Consider the following 24,138-nt stretch of genomic DNA (forward strand, 5'->3'; position numbering starts at 1 on the left):
AAAAATGAAACCATTATGACAATTTCAAGCCTAATGAAACCATTATGATAGCTTCAAACCAAAGGAAAAATGAAACCACTATCCTGGAACAGAAGACACCAATCTTCCTATTCATTCACCTCTCTAATTCCTCTCTTATGTAAGACTTCCTTGATATCCTATGGATTCAGTTAGTTAACACATATCAAGAGTGGCCATGTGGAAAGCACCAGAATAGGTATTACAGAAGATAACAAAGAAATGAAAGGTCTGTTATGCTATTTCCCAAAATTTAACTTCTCTTTCCCCAAAAAGTCAGATTTTTAACTTACTCCTCAGAGCTCAGCAAAACATACATAGTGAATTACAGGTTGACAAAATCAAGAATGTTTGTAGTCATTAAAGATGAATGAATGAACAAATGAAAAAATATTTATTAAGTGCTTACTATGTGCCAAACCTACAGTAATGATCTGGTATTCTTGGGCTTTTGCATCCCCCAAAAGGTTTGTTGTCAAGTAAAATCCAAAAATAAAATGGCATGACAATATGGAAGGTCTATAACCTGTGTCCTATGAAACCAGTGTAATGATGTAGCCCCACAATCATTTCCAGTTCGACTTCACTCAGAATCTGCCAAGAACTTACTTAACAAATATATTGAACTCACAAATTCTTTTCTTTCTCAGAAATTTAAAAAATAAAATAAAATCCTGAATTTTCCCTCTACTGCCAAGAATGTTAAACTTCAGAAGGGGCTGAAGATGTTGAAAATACTAAGGATAGTCAAAAGAGTTTCTTTTGGTATGTTCAAATGGGGTAATGAGAACAGAACTTCAATGGATGGAAGTCTTCCCAAAAGGGAATGGGCTACCTTCAGAGAATCAGAAAATTTCAAAATTGGAAGAAACATCAGTGTCCATAAAGATCAACTCATATTCCCAAAAGAAACTCCCTAAAACATACTCACTGCGTAGGGATCTAACCTTTTTCTGAAGATCTCCAAAGGAAGGAAGAACAATACCTTCCAAAGTAACTGATTCCCTTTTGGACAATGTTAGGAAATGTTTCTTGACATCAAGCCTATTATTTGCCTTTTTGTAACTTTCACCCAGTCATCCTCAGTCTGTCTTCTAGCGCCTAGAGAGCAAATAGAATCCCTCTTCTAAATGGCAACATTTTTGCACTTGAACATAGCTATCCTGTTCCTCCTAAGTCTTTTTTTTCCCCTAATGGTCATGGGAAATGATCTCAAGGCCTTTCACCATCCTGGTTACCCTGTTCAGCTGAGCACTGTCCTTGAACTGTGGTACCCAGAACTTAATGACGTATTCCATATGTGGTCTGACCAGGGCAGATAACAGGGGGACTGCCACCTCCTTATTTCTAGAATCTATCCTTCTTTCCATGATGCCAAGATTGTATTAGCTTTGAGAGGGGCAAGGAGAACGTCACACCGCTGCCTCATTTGGAATCATACAGTTAAAGACATAACTGAAAATGGCCAATAAAAGTCTTGATAAGAATGTATTGGGTGTAGGGTATGGGGGGCGGGGATACCTTCACAGGGCAGGAGATTAAAATAGATGACTTTTAAGGTCCGTTCCATATCCAAGAGACAGCAGACTCTAGTGGAAAACATGGGTTTTGAAAGCAAAAACTAGGGTTCAAATAGCAATTCTGCCACTTCCTGAGATGACAAGCCATTTCTTTCTCTATGACCCTGAGTTACTTTATCCATAAACTGAAGACTTTGACTAGTTAGCCACTCAGTTCCCTTCTAGTTCTAAAATTCTTTTATTGAACTTCAGTGAAATTATTTATGAAAGAAAATCCCTTTAAAATTATCAAAAACTTCATGGCTATCTTTTCCTCATCAAATTCTTATTCCCTAGCCCAGTTTTAAGCCATCCCTCTACACATACAAGCCTCCAGGATACTGGAAAAGCAACAAATCTGACTTTGCTGACAGGGATAAAAAGGCGCCACAAAACTAGGGATGCAAAACTGATATATTTATTCAAGACACCTTAAGAACAGAATTTTTAGAACTGAAAAGGGAGGAGGATAATATGTCCCTCATTTTCAGGGCTCTAGGGAGATTTAGTACAGGGAGGGGGGACATGACGGAGAATGACTATGGAAATACTAGGGCAATGAGGAAGGGATACTTGCAGTAGAGGACTGCAAATTCCTAGCATCGTATGTTAGAGTTGAAAGGAAGTTTAGAGATACTTATATCTAACTGTTTTACATTTCTCTAACCATCTGATCATCTTACATTTGCTAAGGGATGCCAATAGCTGTCCTTTTAACTATTAAACTTGGGAAGAGAATATTTAATTCAATTCAACAAGCATGTATTAAATACATGCTAGGTACCAGTCACCGTGCTGGCAACTGGGAATGTTGTTCGGTCATTTTCCAGTCATGTCTGACTCTCTGTGGTGCCATTTGGGTTTTTCTTGGAAAAGACATTAGAGTGGTTTGCCATTTCCTTCACCAGCTCATTTTATGGATGAGCAAACTGAGGCAAACAGGGTTTATTTAATGACTTCTCCAGAGCCATACAGCTAGTAAGTGTCTGAGAACAGATTTGAACTCACGAAGATGAATCTTCCTGACTCCAGGCCTGGTACTCTATTCACTATGCCACCTAGCTGCCCATAAAGGGGAATACAAAGACATAAAGGAAATAGTCCCTGCCTTCAAAAAGCTTAAATTTTATTTGGGGAAAACAATACATACATAGATATTACAGGCTGACTTGCCAAATTTATACAAAATAAATGCAGATTATTTGCAGTGAGGGGAGGGAGATACTAGTAACAAGGACTAGGGAACAGGAAGAGCACTGTATAAAAAGGAGCACCTGAACTGAGATTTTACTAGGGGTAGGTTAAGTGATTTGCCCAAGGTCAGAAGTCATCAATCTGGGATTAGAATCCATGCATCCTAACACCGTCCAAAAGTTAGTAAAAACCTATCTTTGTTTGTCCACTAGGTGAAAAATTACACACGTAATCTGCTTCATCACAATTTAAAACATTTGGAAAAGTTTATGAAGTGCCCCCATCCCTTTTTAAGCAACTTTATGTTTGTTTGAATACAGCTATCATTAAGCTTATACAACTAATATTTGTCAGGGCCGCCCACGTGCTTTTGCAATATAAATACTATTCCTTCTCCTTAGCTGTCAGCATCTGTATAATTTTAAAAGTTCAGCATAGCAAAAGAAGTACATATTTATCTAACAGCTTCTTCACAATTATAGATCTGGGCTATAGTTTTCAGTTTGTTCCCTTCTGTAACGAGGAGGGGAATGAAATGATGTGAGGGTTTAGAGCTGGAATGTTAAGACTGGATGCTGGGCTGCAATTAGACTGGATTTTTTTCCCTCCATGTGTAATGCACAGGTTGGAACATAAAAAGGCAGTAATTTTTCCTAACAACAAAGCCTCAACTTTCAAGTCTGAAGTCAGAACCTGTTTCCCAATGCCAGTGTTCTCTCAGGTCTTTATAGCAGCAAATTGCCACCTCCTTCCACTCCCTTGCCCTCCCTGCCACACCACCCTTTAAACCTTCAAAATAAAACACAGGAGAAAATTAAATGGGCTGCCTGCCACCTTCCTGGAGTCTAGTAATAGTACCCTGTATTTGAAGCTGCCCTTGGACTCCTAACTATTTTTTTTGGCTGCCCAAAAGGACAGAATACACGCTAACCAGTGAGGAGCTAATGATGACTTGCAATGGAGAAAGTGAAATTAAGCTGCCATATTATTGAAAGGACGTTTTCAACAGCAGCAAGAACGGCCAACATTCTTTTTTGTGAGAGCAGGGACATAATGCCGTGCTTCTTTGAGACGAAGGAAGGAAACACAGGTGATTGAAAAGCATGGTGGGAAGCTACAGAAAAGAAGAAGAAAGCCAAGGGATATAGATGCCCTGTAGATATTAGAAACTCCTCCAACTCCAGTCTAACATGTGTGATTAATTCTGCTTCACCCTCAATTTTTGAAAAGAGCACTTGGAAATAAATTTAGGCCAGTTTACTTATGTAAGCCATCAAGAATGATAAATGAAATGGGGGGCAGGATATGCAAAAAGAGGAGGGGTAAAGGGAAAATTACTCATGTAAGTATATTACATTATCACTTTCTTAAGGTTCCCCAAATATTAAAGACATTTGAGTCACTAGAAATATGACAGTTAAAAAAAGTATCATGTTTTCTCTATTTCCTTAACTACATATGTGTGTGCATGTGTGTATTTGCATTTATATGCATACATATGCCATAGTCTATGATTTTGTTTTTTAAGTGCAATAGATTATGGAAAAAAAAAGAGACCATCACCTTTCTTCATAAATTATCTTCCTTCATTAGTTTAATAATATATAATTGTGATAATGGGTATTTATTTATTGTGCATTCCATGGAAAATGGCCTTTGGGTTCCTAATTTAATAGAATAAACAGATAATTCAAATAAAAAAGGCAGCAGGGGCCAGTGGGAGCCAGGCAAAGAGACCAAGAAAGACAAAAATCCTTGGTCTACTTAAATATATTAATAAAATAAGGGAGGACTTTCTCTCTTTTATAATGAATGAAAAATGTCTTTAATTTAATCTGTATAGTCTGAGAAATTATTTATACTCCTTTTCTTTCACACCAGAGCTCTGCCTCCTGCTGGAAGGGATCATCTGTACTAATCATGTGTGTAGTGGTAAATTGAGTTGGTGTGGTCCAGGTTATATTCTTCTCCTTAGAAGATGCATATAATAATACCATACTTAGCATCTTTCATGGGAGGACTTCAAACCATTTTAGCCTGTACATTATTCCTCACAGTTGCCTCATTAGGAAGGTGGCAAATGTGATTATCTTTAATTAGGATAAACTGAGGCATAGTAAGTCTTCACCCCAGGTCACAGAACAAAGCAGCGGTGCAGCTAGAATGTAATCACAGTCAGCAATGTCCAGAGCTTCATATTAAAGCTAATGATTGTGGAAAAAAAGTCAAAAGTACTGAAGAGCATTGAGAGAGGCTGCGCAAGGTCATACGCGCTTAAAGTGAAGAACAACTTTATAATTTTATTTCTTCTAGGAGCCCCAGAAAGAATAAGCCACATGTGGGAGGCTCCTTCCTGTGGACAAGCCTCTTTGCCACAGAGAATTTTATACTTGCTGAGTTGACCCCAGGCTGTTCTAGCAGAGGTGACCTTTTACATTTCAAAATATAGGCACTTATAATTTGAAGGGAGCTCATTATACTGAACTTCAAACTTTCTGTAAGGCAGGGCACTAATTTACTTTACTGAACCTGGAAGTTTGCCCTTAAGGGATCCTTAAACTAGAGTATATAATGAAGGGGAGGGCGTAACCTACTGGTACAGTGTAGTATTGCAATCTACCTCTAATAGACATTAAGAAGCCCAGGGAAAAGGACAGAAGCTGAGATGATAGATTTAAAGATGGAAGGGACCTTAAAGGTCACTTAATTCATCTGCCTCATGTTACCATTGAAGAAACTGAGGCCTAGAAAGGTTAACTCAGGCAAGATGTGCCCAACTCAGAATTTGAATCCAGGTCCTCTGACTTCAAAACCAATACTTTTCCCACTAGACCACTATCCCTTTTGGAAGATGTTGTAGAGGAGTTTCTCAATCAGGAGTCTGATCACTACTGTGCCAATGTCTGGTGATGATACTAATCAAAGTATTTATGCTGACCCACTATGCTTACTGTGGAAAAAGCTCATACCTATATGTAGATCAGGTTGTCCCAACTAAAAGCCATGAGATTATCAAACTGGTAATAATTGGGAAAGACCCTTAGTCATTTTCCAGTTAATAAAAAACACCAATATTTTTGCCACTGAATGCCCCAGGGTTTAGGAGTTTAGGGACTTGGGAAGATGGAGAGGAAGGGAGACAGAAATGGCACATTGTCGCTGTTATGTATCCCTTGCCCAATAAACAACCATTTGGATCCATCAGCAAACAAGTACAAAAAAAAAAAACCAGAAAGGGCCTATTGGTTCAATTAAATATGGCTGATGCAGATGGCATACAGTTGTCACTGCCAGACTACTATAGGAATAATAAGATATTTAAGGCTCATAATGACCTGAATCTAGGAAGACTTGAATAAGGCTTCCAAAATATCGGCGATTCCAAGGAATTAACTTTGCAAGATTACAGATATTGAAATATAATATAATACATATTATAACATAACATAAAAAATGATATTTATAAGATAATAAAAAGAACTAAACCTAAGATTTGACTGCTTTGGGAAGTCTTGGGTGAGGAAATTAGCCCTTTCTTCTCTTCCTCCCCCCGTTCTATTTTTTCTTTCTCATATTACTTTCTTCCCCTTTATACTTTCCCTCCCCCAAATCCTTCTTTCTCCTCTTTGACATGCTATAAAGCAATATAACATCATAATATGACATGAAATCATAAGATATGGTATGGTATGACATGATATATTTTGTCACATGTCATCATATTATACTGTCAAATCACGTTTTATATGTTATGTTTTATTACTTTATTTTATTATAATAATTTATTAATTACATATGGTACACAAAAGTACTATGAGAGCACTGGAGAAGATTGAAAATATCAACAAGAAATAGACCCTGCCCTCAAGAGGCTTATAATTTAGTAAGGGGATAAGACATAAGCACAGGTAGCAATAATAACTAATATTTATATATCACAGACTACCTGCCGGTTTATTATCTTATTTGATCCTCACAACAACCCTGGGAGTGAGACACTATAATTTTCTTCATTTTGCAGATGAGAAAACTGAGATAAAGCAGAAGTTAAATGAAATTCCCAGGGCCACACTGCTTGTAAGTGTCTGAAGTCACATTTGAACTCAGATCTCCCTGATTTCAGGAACGCTTTGCTGTTCCACAATAAATTACACGACATTGCTATTTAATAAGTCAAAAAACAAAGTGCTGTTTGAGGTTGGAAGGCTTGAGTTATCATTGACCAGGTTAATCAGGGAAGACTTCCAATAGGAGGTAGCATTTGATCTGTAGTTTTGAAATATATACACCTAAGAATCCAATTTTTAAGGAGTCATTTCTTTGAAAGGTCAATGTTCCTCATTATTTTACTGATAATTTTTACATTAGCAGTCTACTATTCCATGTGCATACCAAATACCTCTGAACCCCAATGTCACTGAATTCTTTTGTTTTTTTCCTACAAATCAGATTTTGTGTTTATTAAAAAAAATTGGAGTTTGAAAGGCACACTTCACAGATAGATGTATAAACATACATATGCCTATCCATTGAAGAGATTAAAAAGAATCAAAGTAAATACCCTTTTCCTACATCCAACTTTTCCTTTTCTGCCTGAAGCCCTTCTGCTGAGTCTGTTCAACTTCTTCCATTTCCTCTTGAACCAAACAAGCTCAAACATCACCCAGAAAGCTTAGCATCAGTCATTTACAGAGGAAGAAACAGGAAGCTATTGTGAGGAGGCAAAGAAAACAAAAAGGGTTGGGGAACCCTAGGGACACACACGCACACACACATACACACACACACACACACACACACACATGTTAAGATACAAGGAAATAAGAATTCTATTTGAGGAGAAAGAGTTGATATGGGTTAATATCTTGGAAGAACTGGGATATTTTTTAAGTAAGGAAGATTAGGACAGTATTTGTAATGTTCACGTATGTCTCTCGGCTCATTCATAGTATCACAGGATTCAAAGCTGGAAGAAACTTTAGGGATCATTTGGTCCAACTCTTTCTTTTCCACACAATGAAAGCAAAGCTCAAAAAAAGTAATTAGATGAAGTTGCAGAAGTAACTGGAGGCAACATCAAGACTTGAATTCAGGTCTTCTGACCCCAAATTTGGTTTGTCAGTATTTGCCATGAGTTGGGTGCTGTCTTTGCAATAGTTTGGCTTATCATTCTAGACTTTTTTTTTAGAGTTTAAAAAATCATTTCTTCCAATTTCCTTTAAAACATTTGTTTGCTTATTTTCGTAAGCATTTATTCTCTCTCTCTTTCCTTCTCACTAACCATTAAAAAAGAAATAGAAAACCCTCATAACAAATATGAACAATCCAGCAAATTAAATTTTCTCATTGACTACATCCAATTCTACATTTTAAGTCCATCACAGGCAAGTGCTGTGTTTCATCTTCAGTGCTCTGGACACATGGTTTGTCATTGCATTGACTAGCATTCTAAAGTCTTTTAAAGCTGCTTATCTCTAAGAGATTTTCATTTTAGAAATTGTTCTCCTAGTTTTGTTCACTTCTATTTGCATCAATTCACAGAGGTCTCACTAGTTTCCTTTCAAACTGTTTCATCATTTCATTTCATTTCATCATTTCTTACAGCAAAATAATATTTTGTTATATTCTTATGCCATAATTTATTTAGCTTTTCTCTAATAGGTGGGCACTTAATTTCCAGTTGGAGCTAGCTATACTAGGAAAACCTAGACTTAATTTCTTTAAAAATTATACCCTCTACAGAGTGAAAGAGTAAAGAATAGTAATTCACAAAGTGATGACCATTGTGTATAAGATAAAATACCACCATAAACAGGGTGCCAGCTAAAATAATAAAACTAGAGAAAAAGAGGGCAACTGAGTGGGTATTTCACATTTGATACAGGAATTATTTTCTACTTCTACTGAGGGAAAAACCAACAGGAAATGAAACTAAATTCCAATGGGTATGACTAAGTTTGTCACTGGTCTAAAAGAATGCAGTTTCTCTTATCAAGAATGGCTATGGGGGCAGCTAGGTGGTGAAGTGAATAGAGCACCAGCCCTGGAGTCAGGAGGACCTGAGTTCAAATCTGGCCTCAGACACTTAGCATACTTACTTGCTGTGTGACCTTGGGCAAGTCACTTAACCCCAACTGCCCTGCCTCCTCTCCCCCCCCCAAAAAAAGAATGGTTATAATAGCTAAGTGTTCTCCAGATATTTTTAAGATAAAGAGTAGCTTACATTTGTATAGGGCTTGGCAATTACAAAAATAGCTTTACAATCCCACCACAGTCTTATCATCTGAATTTTACCAATGAGAAAACTGGGGCTTCAAGTGGTTAAGTAACTAACCCAGAGTCCCAGAGCTAGTCAATGGAAGAGTCAGAACTCAGAGCCAAGTCTTCTTACTTCAAGTGCAGGGATCCTCCAATCCCAATATGTTGGTACTTAAAAGATAGGCACCTAACCCAGCCGAATGCGTAGGCGTAAAGGAGACAGGAAAGGGATCGATATCTCAGTGTCTCTTTAGGCTGTGTTCATCTGAAACTAATAGCAGAAAAACTAAGCATTTACTTCAGCAAATTGATGTTACATTTTGTTCTATGGCATTTACTGAATGGAGAGGTTTCGTGTACAGTTTAAAAAAATAGAAAACAAAAAGGAAAAGAAAAACCTTTCCACAATGAGAGTTGCATTATGGCAGTAGACATGCATGCACACACACCACCCACTAGATTTCATGGATGCTGATTATGTCTAGCTGAGGGGAAAATGCAGCCCATTGAGGCTCCCAACTGCAATTATCATAACCTCTGCTCTCTCAGGGATCTGGCTGGTGAAGTGGATTAATACACAAGCTGTAGGGATTCTCCTGGGGACTGAGTTCAAATCCTGAGCTTAGGTCATAAGTAAAGATGAAGGTAGTTAGCGTAATGCTTTATCCCCATCTGAGAACATTGCAAAGCCATTGCATAGTTTGTTATGATTATTAATCTTTGTTCAGGAAAAGCACAGGATTGAATTTAGTAAATTGATCTTTATGTAGAGATCTTAGTAAAAGCCCAAATCCTAGGCATTCCTTGAATCCATTCTTGGCTTTTCAAAGGAAAAGTGTTTTTTTTCCTAAAGGCTTTCAGACACACTGAGATTGTTTCTACATTGGCACAGAGAAGCATATTATTTGCAAAACATCCCAATGTGGACTAAATGTGAACAGAAGGATATGTTTGCTGCTATAGGCATAGATAATTACTAAGAGCATTATGAAAAGACTTCCTTGTCCAATTCCCTGCCTTTTTTCCTGACAGGTTTATTTCTACTGGATTTGCAGAGCTCCATGTGCCTTTGAGTGGTTTGCTGATCTTTTGTTTTTGCTGGAAACTCAGATGGCTGAGAAGGGGAAAACCAATTTTCTGAGTTATCATATATTTCTTACTGGATGGGATGAAAATCAGGTATTAATGAAACCCTGAAACCAGTGGTGTGCTGGTAAATATTTAATAACCAGTTTTCTAAGGGGAAAATGTATACAATCTTTTAAGTTTAATCTTCATTATTAACATTTTCTTCAATACTTTTTGAGTCTGGACAATCAACAAAATAACAAATGAAGCCCTGAACTGTAGTGTTTGCCTGCTTCCAAGGTGTGAACACTCACCTTGAAAATTTAACAAATGGGGGGAGATGGTTTGAGCTGGCTCCAGCATACTCCTACCTGAAACTGAGTATGCCCACTTGATTTTCTAAATGATATATCCAGTAAATAGGAATAATCCAAAAAAGGAAATATATAGAGAGGAACTATGCCAAAACAAGTACAGAGTCAGCCTCTGAATCAAGAAGATTTGGGTCCAAATTCTGCCTCTTACACATATCGGCTGCATGACTCTGGGCAAGACACTAACCTCTCAATTGTTGTTCAGTTGTATCCAACTCTTCATGACCCCATGGACCACAGCACACCAATACTGTCCATAGGGTTCTCTTGGCAAAGATAATGGAGTGGTTTGCTATTTTTCCTTCAGGGGATTAAGGCAAACAGAGGTTAAGCAATTTGCCCAGGGTCACACAGCTAGTAAGTGTCCAAGGCCATGTGTGAACTCAGGTCTTCCTGACTTCAGGTTCAGGACTCTATCCACTCACCCACCTAGCTACCTCCAACCTCTCAGTACTTCAAGCACCTCTCTAAGACAAGAAGCTGCAGAACAAGTGTTGATCTGCCTTGGTGGATCACAGTTCCAGACAAAGCATGACTATATATCTACATAATTATCTGAAGATATTAAAAGATAACTTCCAATATTTTTTTAAAAGGAAGAGAGAAACACAAGGTAAGTGCTAAGAGAAACTCACTAGAACTATGAGAATTCTAGAGTTTACAACTGACATTGTTTAGAAATAGAAAAAGTAAAGGAAGATTACAGAAAACATACTCCCTGAGAAGAAAAAGTGTTGGTCAACAGAAAGCAGTAGCAAATTTGGAAACCTGGGATTAAATTTATCACATGATGTTACATTGTTCACTTCCAGAAACACACTGGACCCTCTGTTCCTAATGGGCTGTTGCCAATTTCCTTAACACCTTTTAGGAGCATAGCAGTGTACTGGGAACTAACTGTACAGATTTCAATGGGAAACTCCCAAAGGCTTACCTTCAAAGATGTGGATTGCAAACTGCGAGAGCTTCAATAGTGAATAATTAAAAACATTCAATTAATTGAAAAGACTATTGAGGATTCTCTCTCTTTAGGCATTCCTATAAACTGTGCGTGTTAATAATATTTTTTAAAAAAGGAAAGCAAATTCTGTGCTGTATATATTTGTAAAGTGCTAGGCTTGGTTTTTACTAAACAGAATAGATGCCAAAAGATGATATAAGGTTTTATACCAATAATGGTCTTTTAGTGTTGGTAATACTGAATGATGAATATTATATCATAAACCTTTGCTTTTTTCTCTTTAAGTGGGACTTATCAATGAACCAATTATTAGAATATGGATTGTGCTATTCCAACCAGTATTTTGCAGCAGGTGGTATTGATATTTACTTCCAAGTAAAGTGTGTTAGACCCAAGGAGATTTGCATTAATAACTGCATTTGCAAATGGATTCTCCATCTCTCTCTTGGTCTGGCCCTGCAGAGCAACACTTTAATTTGGCTCTATGCTTCTGCAAATGAATGAGGGTTTGCTTGGTGGTCTACAGCTAAATGAATTTTTATGGTCTGTTTGCAACACTAGTTAAATATCTTGATTCCTCGGCATTATGTTGAAGTTAGATTTCATTGGAAGCCAAATTTCACACTTCTAGATGAGTTAAATAATGTTAACTACATTTTCTAAACAGTTTTTCTCCTTCATTTAGAAGGCATGTGAATAAACGGGATTTTTGATCAATAATATAGCTCCTTCATATTTGTAGAGTTCTTTACAATTACATAGTCACTGCTTTACATACATAATTAACTCATTTGATTCTCACAAAACCCCTGTGAGATAGGCAGTACAAATACTATTAATCTTATTTTATAGAGGAGGGATTGAGACCCAGAAAGGGAAAGTAACCTGCCCAAACTCACACAGTGACTAAGTAGATGAGCTGGAACTAAAACCTGTCTGTCTGACTCCAAGTATATTGCTGTTTCCAGAATACCAGGCTACCTCTCATATAATAACAGCTAATGCTTAGGTAAGGACTTTTACTGGTAGAGACTAATACAGACAGGACTTTAAGCTCTATAGCAGTGATCCTAAAGATTTTATAATATGATGACAAGATTTTAATGTTAAATTAATACACTGTCACAAGGCAGTAGTTGAACTATTCATTTCCGTTCATTGATAAAATACAACAGCAGCTCTTGGTGTACACATGGATTGGATTGATGGACTTCTCACAATAAATCATTGCTGACTTCTTCTTACCCAGCTACCCTCAGTCTACATGTTAGGAATTAGTTCTCTTCAATGCCTTGCTTTTCTACATCTGCATCTGATTGATTTTAGGAGTTAAATACATTGGGGTTGTGTCTAACATTAGCACCGATTTTGGAATTGTAATAGTGTCTCATTACTTGATTTTTTGATACTACTGCTAAAGCCCTTGCAAAAGTATAGTATGGCTGTGTGGTAAATGCTTATTTTCTGTATTCCTATGAATTAAAATTATTACGTTTTGATGATTTTTATTCTTGATAAAATTGGAAGCACCTTACATTGACACAAAGTTGGGGCATGGTGTACAGGATGGAAACTGCTTTTTCTAAGTCAAACAACCATTAATTAAGTGGTCATCTTACAAATAACTAACTGTCTAACTGAGTTCAACCTTTTTATTGACGTCAGTATCAAATTAAAATTATACAAAAGTCTTGCAAAGGTTTTAAAAATTACCAATCCACAGAATGAATTAATTCACTGAACAATTTTAAAATAATAATCCTTTACAATTGCCCTTAAATTAAATATATGTACATATATGCATATATATATACATGTGTATATACACAAACACCTATACACACACACACATGCACAGTAAATCCTTTATCCCTAATTCTCTATAGGTGATCAGCCAAAGTCCTTATTTTGTTATTTTGACACCACAATCAACAAAAGCTTATTTGTTATATTCAAGTTAAGCTGAATTAATTTCATTTTGAAAATTTGGGTTTTTTATATTTGGAAGTATAAGAATTTCTCTGATGATCTTTTTAAACAGTTTCTCACATGAAAAATACTGTTGCTAGCCTGTTGCAATCTTCCTATACCCACCATGAACCTTTCCATTGTTTTTATATTTTTTTTGTTTTCCAATTGTTAGAGCCTTCCCCTCTAAAGTTATCTTCCATCTACTCTGTATGTATGAGGAATATGTTTATTTATCTGCAAGTTGCCTTCTCCCTTCAAATGTCAGCTCCTTGAGGACAGAACCCATTTTTTTTCTTTATTTCTATCAATCAATCAATTAAGTATTTATTAAGCATTTACCTATTATGTGCCAGGTATTGTGCTAGGTGCTAGAAATACAAATAAAATGAATAAAGCAATCCCTATTCACAAAGAGCATATTCCTGGCCTATAGAAAGTACTTAATAAATATTTGTTCACTGTCTTTTCTGTGATTTATTTGACGTTATTGTATTCCATAATACATAGCTACCTTACGTCACTTGTGAATGTTGATGTTAAAAAAAAAAACAAGAAACATGGCATTTTCAAAGTCACTGCACAATATTCCAAATGTAATTCATTGCAACCTCCTCCCACTCAGTTCCAGGCCTACCACCCAGTGCCTGTTCCAGATATAAGTACTGACCAACAAAAACAATCAACAAATGCAAATTAACAAATACCATTATATTCACAGTATTCGTATAAATAATATTTATTTAAATACCATTGTATTTACTTTACAACTATAAGCCATAATTTAGAAAATAGTCATTTTTTTCTTCTTTTTGGAAGGCCAGGCTAATGTCATTTAAATGGCCATGGATATCAGTACAATCACCATAAAGTCATATGAAATCAGAAGCATCTATAGAACATCTCTGTCGGTGGGAAATCCATTGTCTATCAGGATTTTATACACGGGATTCCCATGACGGTGGTGAGATATAAGTGCCAAATGAGTATGATAAGCAATATAGACTAAAAGGAGGAGAATATTATGATCTAGACTGATTAGGGAAACCTTCACGGGGAAAACCTGTATTAAGCAGAACCTTTAAAGTTGGATAGTATTCACAGGAGAGGACTGGAGTAGAAGAGAGAAGTATTCAACAAGGAGAATTGTGTGTAAGAGTGCACAAGGTGCGTTTCTGGAAGAATAGAGTAAACCAATCTGGCTGGAACAAATAGTTAGGTAGGAGAATAAATAGGATAAATTTGGAAGAAAAAAGTTGAAAAGTAGATTTTGAATGGCCTTAAATAACAAGTATTTGACTTTTGCCTTGTGAACAGTGGAGTTATTTTGAAGGTTTTACACATTGTAATATGACGAAAGTAATGTTTCAGAAAGGTTTGCTGAGTAACAGTACAAAGGACAGGTTGGTAAAGAAAGAAATTGAAGGAAGAGCATCACTTAAGAATCCGCAGGCACAAGGTGATGAAAAATTGAGCCAGTATGGTATCAGCAGGAATAGAAAGAAGATGATGGGTGTAAAAAATATTAAGACAGAAGCATCACACAGACTTAGTTGCTTGATTGCTGAATCAATATGGTGAAGAAGAGAAAAGGGTCAAAGGTGACTCTCAAGTTTCAAACCTGAATGACTAAAACACTGACAGGAAAAGGGAAATCAAAAAAGGAAGTTGACTCTAAGGGGAAAAGGAAGAGTTCCATTTTATATATGTCAATGGGATTTGAACTGACAATGAAATAATAAAGGGCAAATGTCCAGCATGTAGAGATACAGGATTAGAGGTTGAGAGAGCTGTCTGATCTAGAGAGAAAGGTTTGGAAGACATGGTTATGATAGTTGCAGCTAGGATGGATGGAATCTCTGAAGAAGGAAGTCTACTGAGAGAAAAAGATCAGATAATCCAGGAGGAAGCCTTGAAGAATATTCATTTTTAGAGAGCAGAATGAAGCAGAAGAGCTAGAGGAATGGCAGGACAAGAACCAGGATAACGGGGTCATGAGAGTGAGTTTCGAGAAGAAAGGAGCAGTCAACCATGTTCAATGATTTAGAGAAGTCAATCACACAAACAGGTCTGTTCAGATATGTCGATTAGAAGTATGCAGTTTCAGTAGTGGTTGGGCAGAAGTTAGATCGCAAGGAGCTGAGTGAACTGATTGTCAGGAAGCAGAGACGGGGGATGTAGAATACTCATTTGAGCCATGTAACAGTGAAACGTTTACTGCTTACTTCCACGCAGCTCTGATTGTCCCCCCACCCCCACCCCTTCCCTGCCTCCGTGAGAACACCTAATAATGATTAATTTTCTTTTAAATCTCACTTTGAAACAGCACAATGGAAGGGGTACTGGGTATGTAATCAGAGGGCCTATGTTCAAATCCTGTTTCTGAAATGCACCATCTGTTAAATCTGTACCCCTGTACAAGTCACTTAATCTCCTTAGGTAGGCTTCAATTTCCTTCACTAAAAAGTAAAAGGGTTGGGCTGGTTGGTGTCTTGGTCTATGATCCCATGAAATGCATTAAATCAAAAGTCCTCTAATTTTACTTCATACTTAGGAGCAGGGGCCTTTCATTGTTTATCCAAATAATAATATCATGCTATGATTTTTACTTTAGGCTGCCCATGTAGCTTTACATTGGGATGAAAATACTGATGTAATCACAGGACTAAAGCAGAAGACATTCTATGGAAGACCTAACTGGAACAACGAGTTCAGGCAACTGGCTTACAACCACCCCAGGTAAGGTTAGTTCCCCGACTGTGCGTCTTCTGCCCCTCTCTGGGCAAATCTACATTGCTCCTGAAATTGAAAGCCTCTGGATATTCATTGTCTAATGTATATCAGTGTTTCTAAACAAGATTTTTCTTCCTTTATTAGAAAAGGTCAAGGGACAACTAGGTGGAGCACTGAGTAGAGCACCGGCCCTGAAGTCAGGAGGACCTGAGTTGAAATCTGACCTCAGATACTTGACACACTTACTAACTGTGTGACCTTGGGCAAGTCACTTAACCCCAATTTCCCTGCCTCTCCCCCTGCAAAAAAAAAGAAAAGAAAAGAAAAAGAAAAGATCAGAGTTAAAGATGTCAAAAAGTTTACATTCACCAAACTATTTTGACCGACTCAAAATTCTTCCCTCTATATCAATCCAAACTGTAATTTTTCAAACACCCTCAGCTTAAAGATATTTCTTTCCCTGCACATTTTCCAATGAATACATACTTAATTATTCAACTGGAGAATTCAGTTTTGTTGGGCTGAAAACATAACTGGAGCTTCTTGCTTAAAAAGTCTTAATATCAAACAAAGAATTATAGATCATCACTTAACACTCTCAGCTCAGTCACTGTTGTTTGAGCAGTGGGAGTCAGAAATTCTGAATCATTTCCTTGTTTTATTGGGCAAGGTATTGTTTTTTTAAATAAAAGTATTATACTCTGAAGTTCCCAATTGTTCCAAAAAGTTAACTAGTTTTCATAATCAAGCATATGGCCAGAATTTTCATGATATAGCAAGGGGGAAAAAACCCTTTCCACAGTAAATAGATCTGGCAGATAATTATGCAGTACTTTGCAAAGAAACTTTAAAGGTTCTACTGCTGTGTTGGTAGGAAATCCAATCCATAGAGCCAGATTTTCTTTATTCAACTCATTCTCGGTTTTACCATGTTGTTGACACTGACCTCATTGTCATCTTTACCATCATCATCAGAAAGTATTTAATAAACATCTTAATTGTGTATGATGTTATGCAATGCAGAGACAACTAGACCCTATTGTAGACACACTGATACTAACCCCTTTCCATAGTATGATATTCCATCGCTAATATAAAACTAATATAAAAATTAAGGTAATACATGAGTGTACAGTATACTTGCACATAAAGGGCAATGGAAAGGTAATTTCATTATTGTATGAGTATATAGTTCAAAGGATCATAAGATCATAGAGCTAGAAGAGACCGACCTCTAGCCCAACTCTCTTATTTTGCAAGATAGGAAAATGAAGCCCAGGGAGGTCTGGTGACTTGTCCATCCTAAGACTGATGGGACACAGCAGAGACAGCATTTGAGCCAGTTGAACAGGAGAAAAGAACCTTGATAATACCATGCCCAAACCGGATAGTCTTGTTTTAAAAGCTGAAAAGCACCTTAAGAATTCAGGGTAGAGGGAAGCAGTCAACTCTTTCCTAATCAATTTCAGAAAGCTTCAATGAGAATTTCAATAATTATTTAGATTTCATGAGGGATGAGAAATGACTTGAATAGTTCTGAAGGGTCAAGGAAAAGGTGACAAAAAACTAGACAAAAATTCAGCAATAACAAAGCCTTTGAATAGGTATGCTAATAAAATAGAAAGAAGCACAGGGTAGAATCAAGGCTACAGTGAGAAAGAAAAGTATCCAATGGGAAAGGTAAAAAAATTCACGGGTATGGGGTTTATTACTGAAAAGAATTTTTAATGCCGTTTCCTCAGAGCCTCTCATTTTAGAGATGAAGAAGCAGACCCAGGGCTTGATATATCAAGGCAAGTTAAGCCTTAAAGCCTCTTCAACCTTTGAGGGGCAGAGGTGAGTCTAGCCAAAGTAATAGGTTAAAAAGACCATTCTAGTAGTTGTGATGATGATGCACTATAGGAGAACAGTGGTTAAAGTGGGAAATTTGTCCAAATAGGATTTGTGATTCTTCAGTTGAGAGCTATCAAGTAAGTTAACTGGCCTAATGCAATCACAGTGGGAATAGAGTTGAAAGGGGGCTGATAACGGAGATGTGGAGAAATCAGTGTCAGAATTTATAGCTAATCAGGTGTTAGTAAGGAACAGAAATAAGTGGAAGATTACTCAGAGGTTGCTGATGTGGAAGAACAGAGGTAATGGTGCCGACAAGCAATGGGGAAGATGGGCACAGGGGCCATCTTGGAGGGAAGATAAATAGGCTCTAACTGTGCAGTGGTTCTTTAGTATATAGTTTCTATAGAAAGAATAGGGATGGAAAAAAACTAGAATAATAATGCCACTTTATGATGGTACAACAGGCTTCTACTTTCATTATTTTCAACTTTTAGTCAGAAAAAACAATCAATTGCAGAAGTATTTTATAGTCACTTCTCAATTATCCAGGAGTGGGGGTTTTTTTTGACACTGAAGGCTTTTGACTTTTTTCCACATAAAAATCTTGCCTTAGAATTCATGTTGATATTATCACCTACACCTCTTAGAAATGTCACTTATTGACATCTTACATTATCTCTGCTAACTTATCTTACATGCAGCCTGCAGCACGGTAGGGAAGTCTCTTAAAACAAAAACATTTCATTATCTCCCTGCCCAGGAAACATGTGAACCAGAAACCTAAAGAGGAGAGAGAGAGAGAGAGAGAGAGAGAGAGAGAGAGAGAGAGACAAAGACAGAGAGAAACAAGTGATGGAGTATGATCCCTGCCCAGGCTGTTGTTTATTATGATTGCTAAGATGCAATTTTGTCTAACTCCAGCATGAGGTAGACAACAGGAAAGAGACGCAGAAGGAAAGGTTGGAAAAGCCATTAAAAGTTCTAATCCTAGGGTAAGATCTTTACAATTCAGCTCCATTATTTTGTCTGAAGCATAGTCCTAGAAGCATAGTCTCAGATTTTCATTTAAAAGCATAAAAGTGCATTTAAGATCCAAATATAATTTTTGAAAGTTTTTACTGTTTAGTATTTAATGTGCTTCTCCTCCTAACCAATGGCTTATATAACAAAGAGTTGATACTTATTGTAGCCCCTGTTAGCTTTAAAATGTTATGTTATCTTTAATAGAAAGTATACGAAAACTGGAAATTTTTTAAAACATTTTTATTTAAAGTTTTGAGTTCCAAATTCTATCCCACCCTCTCTCCCTCTCTCACCTCCCCCCTCTCTGATATAGTAAAGCAAACAGATATAGGTCATACACGTACAATCATGTAAACCATTTCCATTTTAATCATTTTGTACAAGACTCAAATAAAAAAAATGAAAGGAAGGAAATGAAAAATAGCATGCCTCAGTCTGGATTCAAACAATATCAATTCGTTCTCTGAAGGCAGATAGAATGCTTCATCATTAATCCCTTGAGATTGTCTTGGATCATTGTATTGCTGAGAATAGCTAAGTCATTCACAATTCTTCAAACATTATTGTTACTGTGTACAACATTCTCCTGGTTCTGTTCATTTCACTATGCATCAGTTCATGTAAGTCTTTCCAGGTTTTTCTGAAATCATCCTGCTTGTCAATTCTTATAGCACAATAATATTCCATTATAATCCTATACCACAGCTTGTTTAGTCATTCCCCATTGATGGGCATCCCTTTGATGTCCAATTCTTAGCCACCACAAAAAGAGCTGCTACAAATATTTTTGTACAAATAGGTACATTTCCCTTTTATTGATGTCTTTGGGATATATGCCTAGCAGTGGTATTGCTGGATCAAAGGTTATACATAGCTTTATAGCTCTTTGGCCATAGTTCCAAATTGCTCTCCAGAAGCTGGAAATGTTTTTAAAATATATTTTTCACCCCTTATGAAAAGGATTATTTTAAAAATTTTATTGAATAATGACTTTAGCTCATATTTACATAATGCTTTAAGGTTTGCGAAGTATGTTGTGTATATTGTTGCATATGAGGCTCATAATAGTCCTATAATTTTAAGAAAAAGCCTATGATATTCCCATTTTACAAATGAGGAAAGTGAGTCTCAGAGATTTAGTAACTTGCCCAAGGTAATAAAGCTAGGAAGTGTCAGGGCCCAAATAGTAATCAGTAGCCTCAATGGTGAAATATCTTTTACCAGAGCTCTGGTATTTCAGAGATTAAACAGTTGATATATTTATCTATGTTGTGCCTTCTTGTCTATGTTTCTAATTATTTTTTCTTGTTCCTACAAACTTGAGTGAAACTTTTGTACTGCTGTAGTGATCTTATTTCCCTCACTCTTTACTAACATTTTAGTCAGAAAGGTCTGTTTGCCCTTTCACAAACTCTAATGGAGTTGAGTGCCTTTCAGCCCAATAGCTATGTAAACTTCCTCAGCTTCTTGAAAAAGGTCTTGGTATCTTCCAAAACAGATGGAGGCCCCAGGGATTGAATTTCACTTAATGCTTTCACTATCGAGTATTTCCTAGCCGGAAGAAAAAGGATTAAGATTTTTTAAAAATTTTAACCTTTGAATTTAGACCTCTGTTGCTTACAAGACAATTTCAAGTTCCAGTATAATGAGTAATAGACACATGTAGGCAAAAGTCAATTGTTGTTTTATCCCTGGAATACCAGAGCTCTGGGAAAAGTCATTTCACCAATGAGACAGCTAAGCATCACCCTTCAGAAAGACAATGACCCCTTTAAAATAATTTTGTTTTCTGCTTTGTAAAAAGAAGATTTATGTTTAATGAAGCTTTTAATGAAGAAATCTCGGAAAGAGAATGCCAATAAAATCTAATTTTTAAAAGAGAAAATCTAATATTTAGAAGTATTTCAATATCCTGGCCTTTGTCCAGATATAAATGAAACACACAATCCAATTACTGTTCTGCACAAAGGACAAAGTCACATTAATTTTCCTCAAGATGGTTATTAAAGAGATAAACTGTATTTTTTTCTTATTATGTCAAGGATATGTTTGTTCCCAAGCATACTTGGCTACTCTTGCAAGACTGGTCTGTTCTGTCATTAGCTCATCTCTATCGGCAGAGATAGGTCAGTAGGAATTGGTGGATTTGTTAGTGGTCTAAGAAAAAAGCCTTTGTTCTTGAGGGCCTTTGAAGTGAGAATCTCAACCATTTCTATTCATCACCAGAAAGCTAAGAATCCTTTTGACTTACTCTTTTAAAAACATTTACCTGTTCACTCAAAGCTGTGGCTTACTCTTGCTCCCAGAAGAAAGAGTTAAATAAAAAGAATAAAGGAAAAGGGAGAGAAAACACTTTTTTTAGAAGATGAAAACCAGCACCAAAAAAAAAAGCTGGAAGGGAAGCAGATCAAAGAGAAAAGTGCTAGCTACAAAAAGAAGCAGAAAATTGCAAAAATAACAGTAATAGGGAAACAAATTGATGGACATCAAAATGAATACAAATAAGGAAAGAGGAAGGAAAAATTAAAAATAGATGAAAGGTTGAAAAGAGGAAATATGACAGCTTATACTTTTGTTTTTGTTTGTAATTAATTTTTGTAATTATTAAGGCTTCAATATGAAAATAGAAGTATGATAAAAAAAAACATTTCAGCACACTCTAAGGGTATATATTAAAAAATAAAGTCAATCTACTGACATGCCCACACTAATATCCACAAGACAGCTTACACGTTGTAAAAGCTAGATGACAGAAATCCTTAGGAAATAACTCTCAATACTTTGAACAATGAAAGATCCCCCCAGAATTTGACATGGTGACTCAAACAGAGGCATGAAGGAAGAGTCCTGGGTTCTAATCCCAGCTGTACCACTAGCTAGCTACATGGCATTGGATAAGGTCTATCACCTCTCCTGGCATCATTTTCCTTATCTGTATAAAAGAAAGGGTTGAACATGATGAACTCTGAATTTTCATCAAGCTCTGAATTCTACAAATTACTCAGTGTAATGATATCTGTTAATATATTTCTGGGGCAGCTAGATGGCACAGTGGGTAGAGTTCTGGGTCTGGAATCAAAAAGACTTATCCTCCCAAGTTCAAATCTGGTCTCTAGTACTTACTAGCTATGGGACCCTGGGCAAGTCACTTAACCTTCTTTGCCTCAGTTTCCTCATCTATAAAATGACCTGGAGAAGGAAATAGCAAACCACTCCAGTATCTTTGCTAAGAAAATCCCAAATGGGGTGACAAAGAGTAAGATATGATTGAAAATGCCTAAACAACAATGTATTGTCACCTATACAAATAGGTGTTCTTTATAGTAATTAAGATTGAATTTCACTTCGGTAAGCTTTCTCACCACGTTTTTCATGCTTTTGACAAATGTTTAGAAAGGCAGGCAGCATAGATCCCAAAAAAAGAGAAAGATCACGAACCATATTTTTATCATAGCCAGTTATCTCCTTGATGAGAACACTCAAGATATACCCCTCTAACCTCAAAATTTGTGGCTTTATGGTTTTTTTAATTAAACCAATAAAGTGATCTTTGATTATATTAATTTTTTCCCTTTTTTATTGTAAGTATTATTTATACCTTGCTACTTCAAACATGTCTATTAACACTCTACCAAGATTTAGTAGGGGGTAAAATGCTGAGTAATTAATTATCATAAAGCATTTTGAAATATGAGGTATAGGCTATTTCATAATTCAAATAAAATATATTTTTCTTTAAAAAGTTCATGTATCTTAGAGAAGTCATGCAGAATAGCAGACTGCCACCATCTGTTTAGGACAGTACAGTATTCCATCATTGCTTCTTAACTCAAATCAGAGTTACCTGTACCATTGTTTCTGTACCATTTTATTTTCAATCTTTCATTCATTCATTCAACAAGCATTTCTTAAGTATCTACTGTATGAATAGAATTTTTTCATCATTATCATCTCAAAGGATAATGTCTAGTTCAAAAATGATAACAACATTTTCTTTGAAATTTTTCATCTCTTTCATATGGTTGTTGAAAAATTGAAATTTATATTTTCTCTGGCTACCTTAAATCATATCCCCCAAATTAAACACTACCTTTAATTTTATAAGACTTTTTTTAAATTCTAAAACTATTATGCATGCTTTTGAAAAGAATTTATTTTGGAGAGCAGATTAAGTTGCCCTACTAAATCTGTTAATGTTGTAGAAAATGATAGTATATGGGTTATATTGGATTCTATTCTTACCAGCACAACCTCCTTCAACCACATCCCCCACTTGGCTTTCTCTCTGATTTCTGCTGACTTGTAAGTAATCAGTGTCATTGCCAATTCTAACAGTTTTCTGTATGTATCCAAGAGATACACAGAATACTGACATAAGAAACCCATAGGAATGTACACCTGCAACCAAGACAATTTCTGCCAAGGATAAATGGCCTTTTGAGTAACCTACAAGAATGACCCTAGGCAAAATCTTGAGCAAATGTATGGCCACAGACCAGCCCCTCTTTTGAAACCACTCCATTCTTAGTACCTTCTTACCACTACCCAGCATCCCCAATTTGGCATCTACCCTGACATGCCGCCATATTATCTGTTGCTGTGATGACCCAGTGTATATTTGTTGACTTGAATTTTAGCCCAGTAACTCATGTACTCAGAGCTGTCTATTCAGGCCAATGTCCAAAGCTATCTATTTCCTTTCCTGGTAGACTGAAAAATTTTATCTGCTAACATCAATTTAGGGCCTTCAGCCTTATGACCCCAGCAGTAATTTGAGATCTGAGTTAGAATAACAGGCAGTGGCACTGAGCCTATTGATGGCAGAGGTAGTTTAGCAGGTCCTTTAGCCTTTAGATCCTAGCAGGCTTTAGGGCATTGGGTAGGGCAGTAAGCAATGCCATTGATAATAGGTGACCAAAACTTTAGAGTGGAGTAGTATTGATTTTGGGTAAGCTAGGTGGCACAGTAGATAGGGCACTGTCCTTGGCATCAGGAAGACTGATCTCCATGAGTTCAAGTCTGGACTCAGACACTTACTAGCTGCATGACCCTAAGCAAGTCACTTAACCTTATCTGCCTCAGTTTCCTCATCTGTAAAGTGAGCTAGAGAAAGAAAAGGCAAACCCCTCCAGTATCTTTGTCAAGA

The 24,138-nt window shown here is 36.5% G+C and overlaps 1 protein-coding gene across 1 annotated transcript in view; it reads left to right on the plus strand.

Moving 5' to 3' along the window:
* NOX3 (NADPH oxidase 3) overlaps positions 1-24,138 on the plus strand; it is a 97,770-nt gene that overhangs the window by 62,366 nt on the left and 11,266 nt on the right. The window contains exons 11-12 of the mRNA XM_036768963.1: positions 10,062-10,208; positions 16,015-16,139. Of these exons, the coding sequence (XP_036624858.1) occupies positions 10,062-10,208; positions 16,015-16,139 (272 nt within the window). The remainder of the gene's footprint in view (positions 1-10,061; positions 10,209-16,014; positions 16,140-24,138) is intronic.

Source organism: Trichosurus vulpecula, chromosome 7, assembly GCF_011100635.1.
Source record: "Trichosurus vulpecula isolate mTriVul1 chromosome 7, mTriVul1.pri, whole genome shotgun sequence".
Classification (NCBI taxonomy): domain Eukaryota; kingdom Metazoa; phylum Chordata; class Mammalia; order Diprotodontia; family Phalangeridae; genus Trichosurus; species Trichosurus vulpecula.